This window comes from Xyrauchen texanus, chromosome 39 (assembly GCF_025860055.1).
Source record: "Xyrauchen texanus isolate HMW12.3.18 chromosome 39, RBS_HiC_50CHRs, whole genome shotgun sequence".
Classification (NCBI taxonomy): domain Eukaryota; kingdom Metazoa; phylum Chordata; class Actinopteri; order Cypriniformes; family Catostomidae; genus Xyrauchen; species Xyrauchen texanus.
In genome coordinates, this window is record NC_068314.1 from 27,015,135 (window position 1) to 27,032,851 (window position 17,717).

The 17,717-nt window shown below is 40.1% G+C and overlaps 1 protein-coding gene across 1 annotated transcript in view; it reads right to left on the reverse strand.

Annotated features, from left to right (window-relative positions):
* Positions 1-16,629, reverse strand: part of adamts9 (ADAM metallopeptidase with thrombospondin type 1 motif, 9) — a 36,572-nt gene extending 19,943 nt beyond the window's left edge. The window contains exons 1-11 of the mRNA XM_052111838.1: positions 16,314-16,629; positions 15,608-15,993; positions 14,089-14,248; positions 12,160-12,449; positions 11,194-11,277; positions 10,934-11,055; positions 9,829-9,869; positions 9,559-9,664; positions 5,797-5,943; positions 4,676-4,817; positions 4,278-4,382 (exon numbers count right to left, since the gene is read on the reverse strand). Coding sequence (XP_051967798.1) covers positions 4,278-4,382; positions 4,676-4,817; positions 5,797-5,943; positions 9,559-9,664; positions 9,829-9,869; positions 10,934-11,055; positions 11,194-11,277; positions 12,160-12,449; positions 14,089-14,248; positions 15,608-15,993; positions 16,314-16,413 — 1,683 coding nt within the window. The 5' untranslated portion in view covers positions 16,414-16,629. The remainder of the gene's footprint in view (positions 1-4,277; positions 4,383-4,675; positions 4,818-5,796; positions 5,944-9,558; positions 9,665-9,828; positions 9,870-10,933; positions 11,056-11,193; positions 11,278-12,159; positions 12,450-14,088; positions 14,249-15,607; positions 15,994-16,313) is intronic.
* Positions 16,630-17,717: the final 1,088 nt, after the last annotated feature.

Below are 17,717 nucleotides of genomic sequence, written 5' to 3' on the forward strand. Positions count from 1 at the left end.
TAATCTGCTAGCAACCAAGGTGGATTTGGAGTGTGTCTGGGAGAAGTTGGAGGACATGGAGAACCATAGCCGGCAGAATAACATGCATTTCATCTGAATTCCTCAGGGCAATGAGGGACAGGATATGGCGAAATTCCTGGATGGGCTCCTTCTGAATCTGCTCGACATAGCAGGACATAAGCTGGAAATCGAGCGAGCTCAGACGGTTCCAGCTCGGTGACCCGTGGAGGGAGACAGGCCCCGATCAATTCTGGCCAAATTTCTGAGATCATCCGATAAAGATGTTGTGTTACATGAGGCAAGGAGTAAAGAAGGCTTTCTTGAAAGAACTGCAGCATTTTTTTGTTTCTTGTTTTCTTTGCGAATCTGACAACAGAGGAACATAATCGATAAAAGGAATGCAAGAAACGTTTACATCAACAGAAGTTTGCTTTTGCCCTGATATTCCTGGCCAAATTGAGAATCGATGCTAAGGATGGCTCTCTTGACCCCATTCCTTCTCACCTTCTCCATGCCATCTCTCCGTCCATCTTACCTGGCCTCACACACACATAATTAACACGTCTCTACTTACAGGCACTTTTCTTTTTTTTTTTTGGACATTTAAGCAGGCTCGAGTAACCCCGCTGCTGAAAAAACCTGCACTTAACCCCACACAGATAGAACACTACAGACCAGTCTCTCTCATCCCATTCATGGCAAAAACATTTGAATTGGCAGTTTTCAATCAAATCTCTCACAGAACAAGCTGCTGGATGACAATCAGTCAGGCTTCAAAAGTGGACACTCCACGAGACTGCCCTGCAGTCTTTCACTGAGTCACTGAGACAGGAGAAAGCTGAATCCATGTAATCCATTCTGATCCTGCTGGATCTTTCTGCAGCCTTTGAAACCATCAACCATCAGATCCTACTCTCCACCCTCTTTACTCTGGGCATCACTGTAACTGTGACTGGTTTAAAGAGCTGGTTTGACCCATCTCTCAGGTAGGTCCGTCAAGGTAGCCTGGAGAGGTGAGGTATCCAAGCCACATCAGTTACTTTCTGGGGTACCTCAGGGATCAGTGCTTGGACCACTTCTCTTCTCTATATAAACAACATCACTGAGAGCCATCATTCAGTCACATGGTTTCTCTTACCACTGCTACACTGATGACACGCTACTCTACTTGTCTTTCCAGCCCAACGACACCACAGTGACTGCTTGAATCACTGCCTGCCTGGCAGACATCTCGGCCTGGATGAAGGAACACCACTTGCAACTCAACCCAGCCAAGACCGAACTCCTTGTCTTTCCAGCCAACCCTATTGTTGAACACAACATCACCATGCAGCTGGGTACAACTACAGTATCGCCTTTCACATGGCCACAGCAAGTGATTTCCTTCATAAAGTTAATGGAGTGAGTAAGTCATTTGCTTGCACTCATTTTGCAGCCGAGTGGACCGGCTCACTGAACATTCGCTTTACTGTTTGAGAAATCTGTGCGCCTCTTTTTTTTTTTTGCTGGTTCTGCCTAGCGAATGGAGTTTATTTTGTGGTGTGTCACACCTTCAGGTCAGTTTTATGGATGAATCTACATGCTCTTTGTGTTTATTCTGCCTATTGGCTGGAGTTTGTTTTACAGATTATCTTTTGCTGAGTAATTCTGTCTCAAATATGTTTTATAGAAACACTGGACTTGAGCAATCCGACAGCAAAGTTGTCGAGGGTTGTTCTCATAGGCATACATGGACTGTTTGAGTTTGGAGGGATGGATACCAGTTGGCACTATTTTCCTTTTTTCAGTTTGTTTTGTTCTGGGGGAAGTTCGGGTTTTGTGGGTTGCACTAAAGTTGGAATGTGGTTTTATATTCTTGTATTTGACACACAATACATTTTTTCTTATACGTCAAAATGTCAAATGTTAATATGAGTGGGTTGTCTCTCTCCATGTGGAATGTGAATGGGTTGGGGCACCCCATAAAAAGAAGGAAGGGTATTTCTCTTCTTAAGCATAAGAAATATGATATAGTGTTTCTTCAAGAAACGCACCTTTGGGAAGATATGGGACCAAAAGATATTTTGGACCAAAAAATCCAAATCACGAGAATTACTGTAGTTGGAAGGAAATATTAAAAGTGCTGAGGCAGAGCTGAAGCGCAGAATGTCGTCTAGTGGCCTCAGGGAATTGGCCCGATTGAAATACAGATATAATACTATTTTGTCACGGAATGTGGATTTTTGGCTATTCAGGGCAAGACAGTCATACTTTGAGTCAGGGGACAAGGCAGGAAAACATCTGGATATATATATAAAACAGAGAGTCTTTTTCTACCTTTCTACCATTAACCTCAGCCATTGATATTAATGCTTTTAAAGAATTCTATTTTGATCTCTATAGTTCCATGTCTTCGTCTACTGATGAAGACATTGAAGAACTTCCTAAACTGATGAATGAGCAAAAAAATTCTCTTGATTCTGAGATAACCTTGGGGGAGCTTGGCGAGGCCTTACCCACAGGTACTTCTCCGGGGCCAGATGGATTTGCTGCTGAATTTTTTAGATCTTATGCAACAGAACTGACTCCACGTTTGCTAGAATTTATACAGAATCAGTAAAGAATGGAAAGCTTTACTGTATTACCCAGTAAAGGCGGTACAACAAATGGATTAATATCAGATTATTTTACTCTAAATAGGGGCACCCGGTAGGGTTGCCCTGTTTCCCCATTATTGTTCTGTCTTGCCCTGGAACCATTAGTAGCTGTGATAAGAAAGGAGCATGATTTTCCAGGGGTGGTGGCGGGAGGTGTGGCGCATAAGGGTTTGCTTTACAAAGATTATATATTTTTATTTGTCTTCGACCCTACTAGATCTATGCCTTGGTGGTGTGTTAAGATCTAAGATTTTAAGTTGAGGGTTTAGAGTTTTATTGTGATGTATTGAACAGTCAAATTTCATTTAGCCCCAGACTCTGTATTTTAGGCGATGGGGCGGTCATTAATATAGGGGATATATACATAACAAATTGGGTCCTAAACAGTGTTATGATCAGCAGGCAGGTAATCCTTAGGGGATGGAAATTGACTGGAGCACCCTCATTTCAGGAGTGGTGCATAGAGATGGGCAGGATTGTGGCATATGAAGAAATGCCATATAGAAGGCATATTTTTTATTTAATAAAAAATGGGGCAGCTATTTGCCATTACTGGAAGGCTCTCGGGGAGGGGAAGTGGAGAGAGATGTGTAGTTTTAAATGTGAGGGTGGGGTAAGGGATCAGGAGGGGGAAAGGGAATAATGGGGGTTAAAAGTTGATTCAGTGTATATATGTTTCCTTTTCTGTTTCATCTGTCTGAATCAATAAAAAGTGTTAATCGGAAAATGAGTAAACAATAACAGAATTTTTGATTTTGGTAAAACACTCTCCAATGGTATGAACTCAATGGAGTGAAATCAAAACGAAATGGACTGATTCTGTGCGTGTCTAGATACATCAAGTTTAATCATAAAATGCACTGACGGCCTGAAGCAAGACATGTGAAAGGGGCTTTAGTCTCATGAAAACATATTTTATGTTTTGTTGATATGAACAACACTATCACTGTCATCTGGAAAACATTCTAAAACTGGAGTTTAGTTTAGTAAAGACTGGAGCAAAAACAAAGCAATAAATCAATGAGGATGAGCCTGAGTGTGGATGAGGAGGCAGTTTGGTGGACATACGTACAGTTTGTGTTTACATTTACACAGTTACAATTGCTTGCAATTTCTGATATTAATGTAGCTACACATTATGTTACGTGCTAATGCACTAAGTAAAAACAATTAAAAGGTCTTTCTATTATTGAATATTTTGTTTTAATCGTTATTTTAATTATTTTGTATTTATTTTAATGTTTTTTACAGTTATTGGAATCAAAGCCATTTTTTTGCTTTTAAAATGATTCTCAAATGGTAAAATGGTCTCATGGGCCTTATACAGCCCTGAGACCAGACATTCCCCACCCCTGCTATAAAGAGTAACTGGCAAAGTATTAAAACCTAAACAAAACCCATTAATTCACAGCAAACTGACCACAAGTGACCACGCTATCTTTTTATTGCTTTATGATAATAAAAAGTCTTTTGAGTTAAACAAATCTCCTCTTTAAATAATACCAAGTCTCTCACAACAAATTAGGGGATTTGTGTCAAAAGTCAAACTGTGGCACATAATAAAACAGATGTTAATGACTACACAATTAATTAACCAGATGATTTTGTGAATGTTTCAGTTTCATTTTCTTAAGTGCTTGCCTTTCCCGGAGAGCACTCTGTCCCATCAGCCCAGGGCATGTGTTGGGTTCGGCAGCCTCGCTGGACTCCTTCTGGACTGGTACACCACAATCGCCGGCACTGCATCTGAATAACATCCAAACAATTTCTGTTAGCTTTAACAACTCTTATACTCACTCAAGCACAGACACACATAAAAAAGTTGGTACTGTTACCCAGGCTTGTAATGTTTGGCATGCTTTGAATGTCACTGGCCAATACTAACAAGCTCCACTTCAAGTAACCAAAACAGAGAGTGATGTTCTCTTAATCAGAAACATGTTCATAAGTGATGTTAGACAGCAGGCTGTAACTGTGAAAGAGCACTGGACAGATGTCTATATCAGTATGTTGTGTAATCCCCAGAGGGATCTTCTCACCATATATGGGCACACCTGTGTCCCAGGCCCAAATATCAGTTCGCATTGTTTATTGACGCTGTATATCTGCCCAGGCAACTGTTGGGACAAACTGTATGGCCTAGAAACCGGCTCATCGAGCAGGCATTCACCATACCCTGTGCTGATGAGAAATTATAAACAAATGAGGAGAAGGAAAGCAAAACAAACAAGAATGTTCTCAGAGGGTGAAAGAATGCATTTTTATGCAAGAAGAAATAGTCAGTTCTGTTTGCAAAGGATGAAGTCATTTCTATTACAATTGACCCTTCGCTAGGCCCTACCTTAAAAGTGCTTCTGACCAATCCTGTCTTAGCAATTGTTGCCCTGCCGCCATTACTCTGACACGTGTTTTCTATTTTCCAATGACAGCCTATGGAAGTAATGTGTGTGTGACGAGGAGGAGGGTGTGATGATGCACGGCTGGTGCTGAAACAGCTGATCAGCAGGAAAGTGAGATAAAGGGGAGCCAGAGGTGCCAGTTAGAGAGAGAGAGAGCATTAATTTATGCATCGATTCAAGTCATAAAAGCGATAGTAAATATACAGTTCACAGCATCAAAATGAGTATGTTATGAGATGTTATAAATAGTTCTGTTCACTTACACTAATGTTATTAGATGTGTAATCACTATTAAATAAGTTTTTTCTCTTTTCAAGTGACTGTAATAATCCTTTACCTTAATTTTGATTCACAGTCTCCACAGTTTTTAATCAAATTACTGTGCAATTTAACAATTATTTTACATAAAACTTAATCAAATCTGATAAATATGCATTACAATGTCACTCTTCATACCAGCCCTCAGAAAAATATTAGCCTACTATTCTGCGTCATTCACGGCAACCTCCCATTCATTCCAATTGGGAGATCTGCAGAGCTTGTCAGAGTGAGCAATTGTAACCAAGGGAGGGTGAAGCTTAGCGAAGGGTCAATTGACAGTGTTTAGAAGATAAAGCAAATGGGGCCAACAATAGCAAGTGATCATTAAGTAAAGCTGTTATTAAGATTGCTAAGATCTTGACTGACATCGGGCTGAATACGAGCCAACATTGAAGACTAACATCCTGTCACTGTAATGAAGTGTTAAAGGGTTTACATACTCAAGGAACTCTGTGATGTATTTCCTACTACATTTGGACCACATCCAAGGATTGGTGTAATAGTTGAGTGCGGGAGCCATCACATGTTGCTGGTTCTTAACTCCATCCTCCTTACATTTGTTACTGTCATCATGAGGCATGTTAAACCTGAGGGGATGATAGAAACAAACACACACAGGACATGAGCAGATTAAGGACACATCACTCTTATCCACACAGTATCAGCATAAGATTGGTCATTTATTCAGAAAGCTGTTAGGACTACTGATAGTCCAATATAATAGGCCAGGGCGATTAATTATTTAGCTAATTGGGTAAAATAAGTGTTTTTAAAATAAAATAAACCTTTGATTTCAACATTTTGAAAAAATTATTGGCATAATGTCAGCCATCAGCCATACTGCTCTCTTGATATTGGTATCAACGCTGCCAGTTAAAAACCCATATCAGTGGAACACTAGTGAGGACAGTAAGCACATGAGCAGCAGAACATAGAGTATCTTACACTGGAGCGATCATCAGGGAGAGACGTGGTGCATGCTACATAGCACTGCACAGTACAGAGACTAAATACCCCACTCAAGTGCTTGGCACTGATGTCACCACCTGCCACCGGATAAGAATGGAATTTAGAAAAACCATTTTGTGCATATATTGCGTAAAAAGTTCATTTAAAAGGTAATTTAAAGGTAATTTGCATGTGACTGTACATGCAAAGCATTCAGGTCTTTACATTTTAAGCTGTAGTTGAACTAAGTCAAGCTACTGTAATGTTTGAAGGATGTCACGAAAGCGGGATCTAAGTGCAGCAAATTTTAATAATAAATAAATCAAAATACAAAAACAGGATAAACACTGGAACAGGGCAAGATTGGGAAACAAAAACATATGTCTAAAAACAAGATATCAACCATAACATGAACAGGAGAAAAACACAACAACTGACCAAGACAGAGCAGACATCAGGGCATTATATACACAAGGATAAATGAGGTAATGGAAGACAGGTGAAAACAATTGGGAACAGATGGTAGTAATGAGGGCAGAGAATTGTGGGGAATGTAGTGCGGGGAAACAAAAGACAGAGGCTAAACACAAGGTAAAACAACAGAGAATCATAACAGCTACTGTTTGACTGCACGTCACCTTTCATTGTAAGTCCAGAGAGATAGACTGTAGAAAGTATGTCAGTTTGGTACAGTATGTTACATATGATGAACCATCATGGAACAAACGCATGAGTGGATTTATATTCCTTTGTATCATTTACGTCCAAAACTCATATACGACATGTGTTAATCTATTATACACAGACCACTAAACACAGAGTCAAACAGAACACTTCATTAATTTCTGCTGAGATTAATATAAGACCTTGAGAAGTTGCATATCAAGCACATCATATCAAGGGGATGAGCAACCTGCAAACTGGTGGACCTTGAAAAGAGTAGTCTGAACAATAAACTGTGTGCAGAGTCAGACCAAATGCTGACCAAAACACCGCTCAATGAGGTCTCTCACATCAACAATTTGCAATACAGCAGAAAAAAAATTATTTAAAGATGGTTTCATTTTGGGTAGTAATATAAGCTCCTCTGAAGGAAAGTCCATAAGACAAATAGCATTTGTAATGCAAAAGGATTTGCAGGGAAAACCTGTACAATATAATACAGTGGCCACAAAATGTTTTAAGATTTGTTAAGCTACACTTAAAACGTATGACAGCTTTAGATGCAGTTAAGCAAATATCAAAGCAAATAACATTTATTTGAAAGAAAAATAGCACAGGCACACTTTCAAGCACAACCTTTCAAAAAAGTAATTTCTAAATGTCAGGATTCAGCCACTTCTGTTGTTTAAGTTTTTACTCTTTTTGTGGCTGAAATCTGAACCTCATGTTTATTGTCTGTGTGAGAATGCATGGCTCGCCCTTTTGACATTGTCATGCGTTCTCTTGTCTTGTTGTTTATTGGCTCTGGTGCATTGGTCAACAGGTCAGCTGCAGCCCCTCCACTCATCCCCACTGCCGACTGTCAGGAGGCGGCTGCCATTCCCAATGCAGTTCTCCTGATGCTGCAAGCACTCATGGCCAAGTAGGTTGTTCCCCTGTCGCTGTCAGTGTTCCCGGGCCATGGAGGCCATTCCCCAGTCGCATCCAGTGCACACGGCCATGGAGGCCATTTCCCAGTCACTGCCAGCATTCCCGACCATGGTAGTTACCGCACAGCCTGTCCTGTTCCCTATGGCTGTCAACAAGCTTGTCCAGTTCCTTATGGTCATCAAGTCTGTCCAGTTCTCTGGGGCATGAGTTGAAATATTTTTTTGTGGTAATAAATATTATGCCACAAATGCTGTTGACCCTCGTGAAGACATGAGGGAACAGGGATGAGTCGAAGGGGAGGACCTGGTACTGGTATGTCGGGCCGTCTGACGCAAGCCGTAGGAAGGGTCTGTGCCAAGGCAAACGTGATACGTGAAAGTACGCATCCTTCAGGTCTACCGCTGCGAACCAATCTAGATGCTAGACACACTAAAGAATAAGTTTTTGCATGAGCACCTTTGAACGGGAGTCTGTGTGAGGCCCTGTTCAGGACTCGTAGGTCCAAGATTGGCCGCCACGCACCGCCTGTCTTGGGTATGATGAAGTGAAGGCCGTAGAACCCTGGCTTCATCTCGGCAGGAAGGACGGCTCTATCATATCCCTCAGGGGCGAGTGCCTGTTGAACTAAATCATGTAGCGGAGTCAGATGGTCCCGGTCAGCTAGTATAACAGGTTGGAAGCGAAAGCGACACGTCCAAGCTCTGAGGGGGGCACTAAGGGGACGATCACGTATGACGATCACGTATGATGTACCCTGTGGGGCTTTGCAGCGGGGGGAGCAGGTAATATTCTGTCGGGAAGCAAAGTTGCATCTGAGAAGAAAACTCAAAGCAATTACCTAGCTCCACGTACCCGGGTGGGGACAGGAAAGTGACTGACGAGGAGGTCCTATGGAGACTCGTCAGAACCGGCCCGCCGGGAGTCTATAGTCAAAGGCGTGGAGGCGAGGGGGCCGCGTCCATGGGGCCATGACAGTAGGTGTATGGCACCAGACCGCCATGAGAACGGCATGTGGGGGCACCGGTTAGGTGACCGAAGGAGTGAGGAAACCACACTCTTTTTTGTGGCAATGTGGGAACTGTGGCCCAGAGGGGGGGTTGGAGGGATGGAGTGGTCCAGATATCAACCATTCAACACAACCGCTCAGCTCCGAAGAAAAAATCTGAATGGACAGATGCACGATTCCCTCCTTTTATATCCGTATGTCCAGGGGATGACATGCAAATTCTGTCTACCAATTTCTAATTAGCCAATTCTCAAGTTCAGAGGTAACCGAGGCCTTCAAGAAAGACCCCTAGTGTCGCTTCATTCGACACAACGTCAAGTGAGCGAAAGATGGGAACAATAGAAATACTGTTCAAAATGAATACTGTTCAACATTTTTTGACACTTTTGGCTAGTTAAATGCTAGTGGAACATATACATGGTTAATATGATGAACAGTGGTTAATTTCATACAGTACATCCACTAAAATGACCATGGTTAAAAGTAACTGCAAAAGTTAGTTCTCAAAAAAAGTTCTACAGCATCATTTGTTTGCATTTCTTTGGTTATTATCTATTCCAATGTCATTAATTTTTTATGTGAAAGTGTAGCTCAAGTGTAAAAATACTTTTTTTGAAAACTCATGATCTCATAACATCTTTCAGAGGGTACTCACACATGGCCAAGCTCATGAGCAATGGTGAAAGCTGTACTGAGTCCATTATCCTCATTAATACTGCAACTTCTGTAGGGATCACAAACCGTACCCAACTCAGCCAGACCTGAAAGTACATAACAGAACACTGTTATTATATTTTAAACTGAAGACATAATGTTTAGCATAACTATTCATCAACAAAATCCTCATCATTATTGTCCTCTTTAATAGGATCATAATCACAAGTCACAGAAATGTAACAACTCTTTTCATACAAACATGATTTACCTAAAGTGTCACACTTGTCCCGTGCTCGACAGATGTCCTGCCTAAAGAAAAATTAGGGCATGCTTTATGCATTTAAGCAGTATCTGGATATCATTTCATCTTACATTTTTGTGTAATGCAAAAACCCTACATTCCCACCCTGGAAGACTTTGAACCCAAGATTCAGTTGTAGCTTAGTCATGTTCTCAAAGAGCTTTCATTTAAATGTTGTTGGGCAGAACTGCATGAAACTCTCATGAAAATGACATGACAGGAGCATCGTTTTCGCAAAACTAAATAACGTTCTTCATTACATTTTGTTGCAGTTTCCCAGTGAAATGTCCAGCAAGGAGCGCCAAATGAGAGTGTCGTAATCAGACGAGGTTTTGAAGGTGAATGTTTGATGGAGGATTTAATGAGTAAAACGTACCTCCATAACCTAAAACATTAACCTAAACCAAACCAATAGTGTCCTAAAAGCAAATGAGAGGTAAGCAAAACAAACATCCTTCCCCTAAACCAACACCTATACCTAACTGATAGTGTTGTAAAAGTAATTGCGACATGAAAAGCACATATTCTGAAGCAATCACATAGTTTCGTTTTGATTCTATGTCACTTTTGTCTCACGTGTAAGCTTGCTTGCTTGGCTGGGCTCCAGCCTCCATCTGCCAAATCTGAAGTCCAATGCTCAATCAGATGAGCAATCGCGCAAGCTGATCACATTCGAAAAAGTGTGTAAATGAAGGTGGGTCTGCAATACAATTTGTTTTTCAAATAATGCGTGTTTCAATATCATGACATAGCAGCTTGAGAGTAATAAAGTGAAAAATAAGTGCTTAAAAGTCATAATCAGCCATTGTACTCGTGATTTGTGTGAAAGTGAATAAAAAGCACAGTTGTTATAGCACCTCTAGTGTTCATTTCACCAGGAAACTGTGGCGAAACATAGAATGCGGCACGTAACCTCAGTTTACAAACATTTAGTTATAGTAACGTTCACTCTATGAGACTAGGTTGGAGAAGACGTAGAACATTATGCAGTTAGACTTATGTTATTTTCTTAAAGTAACACATCTATGAACAATTAGACTGGGTAAATAAAAATAAAAACCCTCGCAAAAACCTTGTGATCAGGATGGCGGTGTCGTGATGTGAGTGGTGGTCATCTGGATGATTCTGACTCTGCTGCCATATGCAGAAGCTTTTTAAAGTGGCCTGTGCATTAAAAGAGATGGTGGGACCGTCCTAGAGAAGAATAGAGATATAGAAGATACTGAAACATATACATTAACTCTTACAGAAATAATCAAGGCTTGACTGTAATGAACTACTAAGAGACTAAATCTACAGTACAAACAACATACACAGAAAAATAACACTTACCAGCTCATTCTTTATAATAACCAATTTCACAACAACAATGTTAATCAGATTTCCAATGCTGGGATCCTTATAGATGGAGGAAACCTGAGTGAGAGAATACAGACGATTGGAATTTCATTTTCAGACACATTTGAACAAACCCCTTATTTTTCAAAAGGCAGTTGTGGCTCAGTTGGTAGAGTAGGTTGTCCACCAATCGCAGGGTTCGATTCCTGGCCCACACGACTCCACATGCTGAAGTGTCCTTGGGAAAGACACTGAACCCCAAGTTGCTGCCAATGGCAGGCTAACACCTTGCATGGTAGCTCTGCTGTCATTGGTGTGTGAATGTACACGTGAATGGGTGAATGAGACACAGTGTAAAGCGTTTGAAAACCGCTAAGGTTAAGAAGGTGTTATATAAGTGCAGACCATTTACAATTGGTCACATTTACCTTATACCTCTAAGATCTGTTTTAATTCTTGTTCATCAACGAATGTAATAGAAGACAGGACACTAAAGAAGGAGACATTTCTTACTCAATATGTTTTGTTACATCTCTTGTCTTGGTTTTTGTGAGATAAATAACTCCAATAAATGTAAACCTCTTCAGTCTCTGTTTTATAAAGTAGCATTGAGAACATGACATTTGCCTTAGCCGTTGAAAATTTTGTTCTTGGCCATTGATATCTGGACTGTGCTGCCAGATTCTACTGAAAATACAGCCTTTGCCAAGATCAAAATATAGGTCAACTAACCTCGCTGTGAGTTACAACTAAAAAACATCTGAAGCATGCTCTCTATACGACATATTGTCCCTGATCTTCTTTGTTTTGTATTCACATTCATCAAATCTGTCAGACAAATTCACCACATGCTGCTGATATGTCCTGTAAGAGCAAAATATCAGCTCACTGGAGCAGACCTAAAGCAGAGACCACATGCCCATCATAGCACAGAACTATCGTTAACTGGGTGACACTTACGATTGACATCAGGGTAAGAATGTAATGCTGCAGGTTGCTTCCATGATGTTCCACCATTTTGCTGTCTGCCACAACCATGACTTCAACAAAACGGGGGTAGGAGAGGAAACGCTTTGATCTCCGGTGTGGCTTGGAGTCACTGCTTTCATTAGCAGAGCTGTGCTTGTTTTCTGTAGAGAGGAAGGGGGCAGAGAAGAGTCTGGAATTAAGAGTCTCCAGGTCAGACAGCATGCTCAAGGGCGACTGTCTCTTCAGATTATTCCTGTGTCTTCTCTGTGGCTCGATATGTCCTGCAATGGAGATGCAAGGATAACAATGCATGTTGAGAATTATAGTGAAGAAATTCTATGATATACAGTTGTCTGCTCTTTATATATGAATAGGCAACTAGCAGGAAACTTGCCACCATGATCTATGGGTCTGATCATCTAAAAGTCCATGTGGGCTACTATCTCCCTCACATAATACAAAGTGAAGTCCAATGATAACCAGCAAGTTATTATGAATCCAAAATACAGGTAGCAAGGTTTATTGTAATATATATAAGATGAAAAGGTGGATTGTAGGGAGATTTTAATGTCTATCTCATGAAGTCCGTAAATGATAGTGGTGGAGTGAAGACTCACTAGAATGTCAAGCCTTTGGTTACAGGATAGGTTGAGAGGCTTACTGTTTATAATTTCAATGACAACTTAAATACAATAACAGTAAAGTCTTATTTTCAAAAAGCTTTAAACAGGCCAAAAATAAAGCATGACTGACACCAAACAATGGGCATTGTTCTTGCAGAAAAGTAAATAGTGTTTTCTGAATCAAAAGCAACCTAGAGGCCACAATAGACCTTTCATTAAAAATCTTGCTATCTTGAAAAGCTTCTTGGCCCAGCATTTTTTTCCTTTACATACCAGAGGGGTGCACAAAAACAAAGACGTTGTTGAGTGCGATCTTGCATTACATTAGCCAAATAAAAAAATTATTTTCAACAACGAATTTCCAAACATGTAAAGCTGGCATTACTTTGCCACAATGCAGTTCACCACGTGGCTTATATGCTATTGAGCCTCTTGAGGTTCCTTATCTTTAGGCCACAGGAAGTGCAAGAGTCAACAGGATTTTGTGGCAGTAAACTAAGATTGGCGTAATTCCAGAATTGATTCCATGTGTTAACATCATGCCAATTGCAAGTGCAATTTCTTTCTTCTGCTAAACACAAACAATTATTTTTCAGCTCTGTAGGTCCATTCAATGCAAGTGAATGGTGGCCAGAACTTTGAATCTCCAAAAAGCCCATTAAGGCAGCATAAATGTAATCCATACGACTCTTTTGAAGCAATCCAATTTTTTTTTTTGGGTGAAAAAAGTCCAAAATGCAATTACCTTTTTACCATTAATCTTGAACTCTGCAGTCTCCATGATGATCATGATTTCAAGCTTGATTACACTCCCTAGCTCCATCTATTGCTCTGCGAATGCGTCAAGAACTAGGAAGAGTAATCAAGCTTGAAATAACAATTGTGCCTAGAGACTGCAATGGCAAGATGTACGGTCAAAAAGGAGTTACATTTTGGTTTGTTCACACCCAAAACCAACTGGATTTCATCTGAACATATGGATTAAACCACTTGAGTCGTCTGGATAAGTTTTATGCTGTCTTTATGTGTTTTGAAGCTTCAAAGTTTTGGTAATCATTCACATTGCTTTTTATGGAAGATATTCTCTTAAAAATCTTAATTTGTGTTCTGCAGAAGAAAGCAAGTCATACATCTGGGATGACATGAGGGTGAGTAAAAGAAATTAAATTTTTGGGTGAACGGTTCCTTTAATATTTTAAATAAAACTGCTGGTAGACTCTCTTTCTAGGCTTCCCAAATAAACAAAATATCTATATATCTATAGACTTTAGGTGTTCTAATGTCTCACATTGCTTACCTGAAGTTTCACATGCAGTTAAATCTTCTACAGTCCTCTTTAATGGATCTTTTCTGTACACAATATGAGGTTTGGTGTGTTCTTCGTCATAATGTTCACCATTGTAGCTATGAAGGGGCTCTACAAAATACTCCCCTTCCGGTGACCTGAAAGTGCCAAGCTAAAAACAACAACAACAATCTTTAAAACAGGGCATGGTCGTTGAGATCTATAGACTCCTTCCATGTGTGGTTGTAAATTGCCCTTACAACCTCCCACCAAGTTTTCATTTATGTATAAATCATGTAATAAGTGGCGGATGAAGTGATCAAATAAACACACATTGCACATCTACTACAGGTAGTGTACTTACCCCTGGAAGTTAATGAATCGAGAATAACTATCAGAACATTCTGCTACATTTCCAATCCAAAACTTTTGAGATCAGAATAGTTTAATGCCAGCTTGGAGCACAAATGCCCCGCTTATTTTTTTTTTTTTAAATAATATACTGAACAGATTTTAAGATGCTATTGCATTATATAAAACAGCTTTTACGTGAATTATTTGTAAACACTGGAGCATGATGTGCGCTCTGTACTGGCCAGCGAGCAAAACAATAATTATTTACATTTCTAATAAAATATTGCCTTGCATGCAGCGCAATAACTTAATTTATTGAGTTAATTATTGAGGGGTTGTGTTCTATACAATATTTCTATCTAAAACTTAGTTTAGCCTACATGTGTCCTCTCTGCCAACATCCAATCACTCGACTTTTAGATCTGTGAGAAACGGTGAGATGTTTTAGCCCAGACTCACGTTCCCATCAACAGATGACATCTGAATCCCATACATGGACCTCCGTTGACGTCAGCAAACGACTGCCGCTTCTGCCACAGATAATTGTGCGTCATTGAGCTCATTTCTCTGCGTAATTTTGTATAATTTGTGATCTAATGTCCCACCGGGGGGAAAAAAAGAACTTCATCGGTTTAAACCCGCCTCGAGACACCTGCGTACAGTTTTATTCGTTGCGCTGCGTCACGCTTTATTTCTACCACAAGGACGCGTTCGGTGTGAACGGCCCCTAATGGAATCTCACAGTCATAACTTGCGCACATAAAAAAAAATGTCAAAATTATTTTAGCCTAATTTTAAGATTTACGCATTTCAATTTCATAACAAAATTGCAATTAAATTGAATTGAGTAATATTTTAAAAGTAAATGAATAAAACGTAAATACATTTTAGTTGTATTAATTTAATGTTATTAAAGATTAGCCCTCTCAGTTAAATTTGATGGAATTTGGTAATGAAATAGAAATGCTTAAATCTTAAAAATGTGCTAGAATATTTTTGAGTGTATTCAAGTGTGAATAAATTGCATGAAATATCACATGCAAACTACCACAATTTTTGTTAATATTATTATTATTATTATAGCCTACTTTGAAGAACTGCAATGCTCACTGCGGCTTGTCCTATGGCACAAAAATATGAACTATTATTGGTTTAATATTGATCTTTATGAACTCACCAATCCGGAGCAGAGGCTTATTACTGCAGTATGTTGCTGTCCAGCGTTCACATGTCCTCTGTAAAAGCAGTGCTGATACTCAGTGTTCTCCTCTTCCTCCCCCTGCTTTGAACTACGACTTTCGCTGGATGCTCCGAGTATCGTGACAGTGTAAACTGGCGCAATAAATCCCGACTCGAGAGTAAGGTTAAGGTAATAGTCCTGCCCAAATGCAGATATTTGATAATAGACGTGAGACGAGGGCCAATGATGGGAGATGTTGCCGATTACTGGGTCGGTACTCCGCTTTCTCCTTTTGAAGTGCACGCCCGTTGGCAGTTTGTCACCGGCTTCGTTAACTCTGGCCGGAGTTACAATCTCAAACGCGCCAAACTCCGGTAATTTGACTGTGGACGAGAACAGATATTGCACATAGTAAAATTAAGTAGCATAAGTGTTTTAATGATGCTATTACAAATTCCAGTTGCTATAATGAACTAAATGTGGCTTATTTAAATAGGCTCCAGAATTCAAGACAAATCAGGTGTCTGTCAGTTGTCGTGACTTTTGAAACCATCAAATAACATAGTTACTCGTTGAAGGCTCCTCAGAGTATAGCCAAGGCTATTATGCGCTTATCTGAACCATGCAAGCAAAATTCATTCATTCTCCTCGCCTCTAGAGTTGAATGAAATAGCTATAAGTTCATGGGTTAAAAAACTCGTACCTTTCTCTGAACCACGCGGTCTTTCATTAGATGCTAGTGCATTAAAAAAATCAGAGCTTAATAATAAAAAGCCTAGACCCCAATAAATCATCAGAAACATGATTGTCTACTTTAAGAAGAATGAATGCAGGCAAGCCCCGAATACAGTAGTCCCCTATGGCTTGGATCCACGCTCAGCCGGGCTTTCTGCCGTCCGGTTGCAACATCCAAAGCTTTTCTCCTTCACTTTATAGAAGTGACTTCCATGTCGCTCCCACGCGCTCGGTCAGTGCGGCTTGTCGGAGCTCTCGGTTTGCAAACATAATACTAGAAAGGGGGTCGATGCAACTGCGGTGGTCTTGAGTTTGCTGATTACTTTAGTCGAGACCTGGGCGTACTCTAAAGAGACACCCCTCTCTCAGAAAGCCACTCCTGCCATGTGTCGCAAATGTAGCCTTCAGACTAAACTTCATTTCTGTTTTTAATGCAAATGTAATTCAACTTCCAACTTTGTATATTTAGATTGATTTACACAAGTACTTTGTCACCTCTCTCCAAACTAAATTCTTCTATTTGACTAATTTGAAACACTGTAATCGCATTAATGCACACAGATTTAAGCCATTAAATAAGGTGTAATTTTTACATTTAACCTTAGAGGAGCTTTGTCATTTTGAACTTGAACTTTCTATTATGGCAAGGAATTACACATATACATTAATATACATTAATGGTTACATCCAGTGAGGTTTCCTTGTATACATTTGGCACTTTTTAGTCTATATTCCAAGTATTAGTATCTGTCTAAAATTGTGCCTGTATATCACAAATGTATCACAAACTGTTTTGTTTGCTGGTTATTTTGTCACTGGTGCCAACGTATTATTTTTATATTTTTTTAAAGCATGTGTGGTCGTGCTAGTGCACACCAAACAATCACCTATATACCCTGCTGGAAAAAAAAATGGCTAAAACCAGACTAAGCTGCTTGGCTGGTTTAAGCTGATCTCCCAGCAGGGCGGGTAATCAGGGTGGGCATTAATTTCCCTCATTTCACTGTCCTAACAGGCAAGATGGGCATGGTGGTTTCACCATCCGACCTTGGGTGGTGGTCATCAGAAGTTACTGGGGTACACAAGGAAAATGTGTGTGTGTGTCGAAAACCAGCTTTGGCTGGTTGTAGCTGTTTTTTCCCTAGAAGGGAAATTGGAAATGCCCTCACAAATGTCTTTGTGGAAACTTCAACCCATGATCATCAAATAACCCAATGCTGCAAGTTTATTGTTCGCCATTTCCACTCTACCCCCTAGCAGTCTGCAATTGCAAAATTGCAGTCACAGTATTATATTCTATAGAAGACTGTTAACCATTCACTGAACTTCAGATGTTGACTCTGATGTCATTGGGACTTTGTTTTCAAGCATG